The 3070-nt window shown below is 48.0% G+C and overlaps 1 protein-coding gene across 1 annotated transcript in view; it reads right to left on the reverse strand.

Annotated features, from left to right (window-relative positions):
* Positions 1 to 874: 874 nt before the first annotated feature.
* LOC136537491 (callose synthase 9-like) overlaps positions 875 to 3070 on the reverse strand; it is a 17349-nt gene continuing 15153 nt past the window's right edge. Inside the window, exon 17 of the mRNA XM_066529446.1 lies at positions 875 to 940. Within this exon, the coding sequence (XP_066385543.1) occupies positions 875 to 940 (66 nt within the window). The remainder of the gene's footprint in view (positions 941 to 3070) is intronic.

Here is a 3070-nt window from a genome sequence, read left to right on the forward strand (position 1 = left end):
TGGCATGTTAGAGGGTCTGCGGCTCATGGAGTTCGACATCAACATGGATGGGGTCCGGAAGACCGCCGGTGAAGAGTTGTGCTTTCTGTAGGGGAGTGAGAGTACCCACGCGCGCTTGGAACGCCTCCATGTACTTGTCGATGGTGGATGTGAAGGGCAGCCTGGCCAGAGCGGCCAGGTGGTTGGTGCTGAGGGGTGGACCGAACCGTTGTTGGCATAGAGTCCGGAACTCCAGCCAAAGGGGACGCCCGATCTCACTCTCGAGGATGAGATACCACTACTGCGCCGCGCCAGTGAGGTGGTACGATGCCAGCCAGACTTGATCGGTCAGGCATGTTTGTTGGCCACAGAAGAACTGTTCGCACTTATTTAGCCAGCCAAGCAGATCATCACGGCCGTCGAACGATGGAAACGACAGCTTGTGGTACTTGGGGACCATCAGGTGATCGGTGTCTAGCTGAAAGTGCGGGAGCGGTGGCGATGTTGTCATGGGTGCGAACGGCATGGGCATGCTCATCTGCATGATGGACGACAGGGATGGCACTAGCGACGGTGAGTGGGGGAACGAAATTTGAGTGATGGGAACCCCCTGAGTCGGCAGCGGTGGTGGCATCTGCATGAACGCCACGACTGATGCCGAGACCGGCAATGTCGAGACGGGGGCAGACAGCGGTGGGTGTGATGCCATGGCTGGCTGTGCGGTGAGCAGCTCAGAGATGACCGGCCCCGTGGAGGCCAGCAAGGCCGGAATGCCCCCATAGCCAGGAAGGCCATATTGCGGGAGCATCAGGGAGGAGAGGGATGGTCGACCCTCGATCACCGCCAGTCTGGTGGCCATCGTGCCCATTTGCAGGCGCATGTCTCCCATCTGGGTCTACAGGCCCTGGATGGCGGCGGTGAAGGCGTTGAGTGCCTCGAGGGGAATGGCAACCATAGTAGGCTGGTGTGGATGAGCGGATGGTATGACGGAGATAGAGATACTGGTGCTGGGAGCGGTGGTGAGCGCGATGGCGGCAATGTCTGTGGTGGGGGGGGCAGCGGCGACGGTGGTGGGTGTAATGGTGGCGGCGGATAGTCTCGAGGTAGCCATGAAGTCTGATACCAGATTGTTACGGCTACGCAGGGGGTAAGAGTGGGAGGAGGCTGGCCGTGGCTTGACTCCTCGGCGGCGGTCAGGTGGCACCGTGGCCGGCGCCTGGACTCTGAGCGACAAGGGGGGACGGTGAACAGTGCTACGACTGGGCACCCAAGGGAGACGGTGAGTCTCAATCCCAGGTTACTCTTCATTAATCAAATGGTTTGCCTTATAGGCTGATTACAAGCATGCCACTAATTTAGGGATAACAAACTAAACATGCATAACAAACTAACCATGCAGCTAACAAACTTGCAACAAACTCCATGCAAAGCTCCTGTGATCTAACCGACTGAAGCTGATCCAATCCAACTGAAGCCGCCCCCTAGCCAGTGTTGGCGCGTTGCCTCCTCTGATACACTTGGCCCACCATAACATTGACTCCTAGGGAAGTGATAATTACTTTTTTGGGGCAAAGGGAGTATAACACATGAGGATGTTAAGGTGACAATGGAGGCAACACGGGGGCAAACCAAATCTTGCATTTTTGAAAAGGAGGTACTCCCTCTATTTGAAATATAACAGATCGGAGTTTAAAATAAGTCAAACTATGTTAACTTTGGCCAACTATAGAAAAGAAGACCTAAATATATCTTCATAATTTACATCCTTAATATGATAGTTGTTCATACTCTTATCTCTAAGTTTAGTCAAAATAGTTTGACTTCGGATAAACTTTGTTCCCTTATATTTCAGGATAGAGGGAGTAGAACATACACCCCCCCTCAACACCATTGTTGCTTGGTAAACTTCCAAGCAGTTATTACTTGTAGTTGCGGTATGATGTCATGTCTATGGCAATTGACCTAAAACAAGTGTTGTAACACTGACTGCCTCGGTGCCTATGTTTGATTTCCTTAAAGATACACTTCTATATATCTCTCCCCGTTATTATAAATGTGGGGCCTTATTAATGTCCATGATTTTATCTATGGGATGTATCATATAATGCACCTCGTAGCAGAATAGATGGAGAATTATGGCATGGAGGCCCAACAAATGCTAGGCATCGAAACTCCAATAAAATTCAATGATGCGAGCATGTATGAACTCTAATTAAAGTGATTCTTCATGCATTGTGTTGATAACTCACTATGTGATGCACTCCACCAAATTCCTTCCATTTTTTTCTTGCCATTGTTTGTAATTTCATGCATCTATTTCCTCCTTTAGAGAACAACGCTCAAGAGTGTTGCCATCTTGATTATTGGTGTTAAACCTGACGTGGTAATTGTCTTACATGGCGCCTGAGAACAAAGACAACCACCTATTGTAATAAGCATATTTGAACTCCTACTTCAGATTGATTGGATAATGTTTTTATATTGTTTGTACATGGGCTTATCTCTATACATAGTCAAGTTTTTGTGTTTACCACTTCTTAAGAGTGAATCATGTTACCTTGATAACTCGAACTTAATTTAGACACATCATGATTGATTGCCTAGGTACACTCTGGCAATATAAGTTGAGAGGTGGAAGACAACCCTCAGTTTCATTCTAGTTGGAATGAGCTTGCTTTGGCCATTTAGAAGTGTGTCAACACTCAACACTAGTGTAAGGATCATGTGCCCACGTGCATGACTATGTGTAGTTTTGGTGATTTAGATGATAGCCCAACTATTAAGGCTAATATGTGTGTTAGACATGTTATACTAGGTCATAGGGATGCACGGGAAGGGATGGCACCAAGACTCTAGAAGAGACCGCGAAGAAATAAAGATGACGATGCAGATTGATTTGTTCGACGACCATGGAATTGAGCGCACGTAACAAACTGTCTTTGTGTTTGACCAACCACTTTTGTTGAGTGCAATTTTACTAATAACAATTGAAAGGTCCGAAGGAGAAGTAACTGAGCGTCGGACAAATGGAGATCAATCGAGCGATCCACATAGCAGAAGGAAACTTGGAGCTATAGTGTATGTTTGGTAT

This window comes from Miscanthus floridulus, chromosome 2 (genome assembly GCF_019320115.1).
Source record: "Miscanthus floridulus cultivar M001 chromosome 2, ASM1932011v1, whole genome shotgun sequence".
NCBI lineage: Eukaryota > Viridiplantae > Streptophyta > Magnoliopsida > Poales > Poaceae > Miscanthus > Miscanthus floridulus.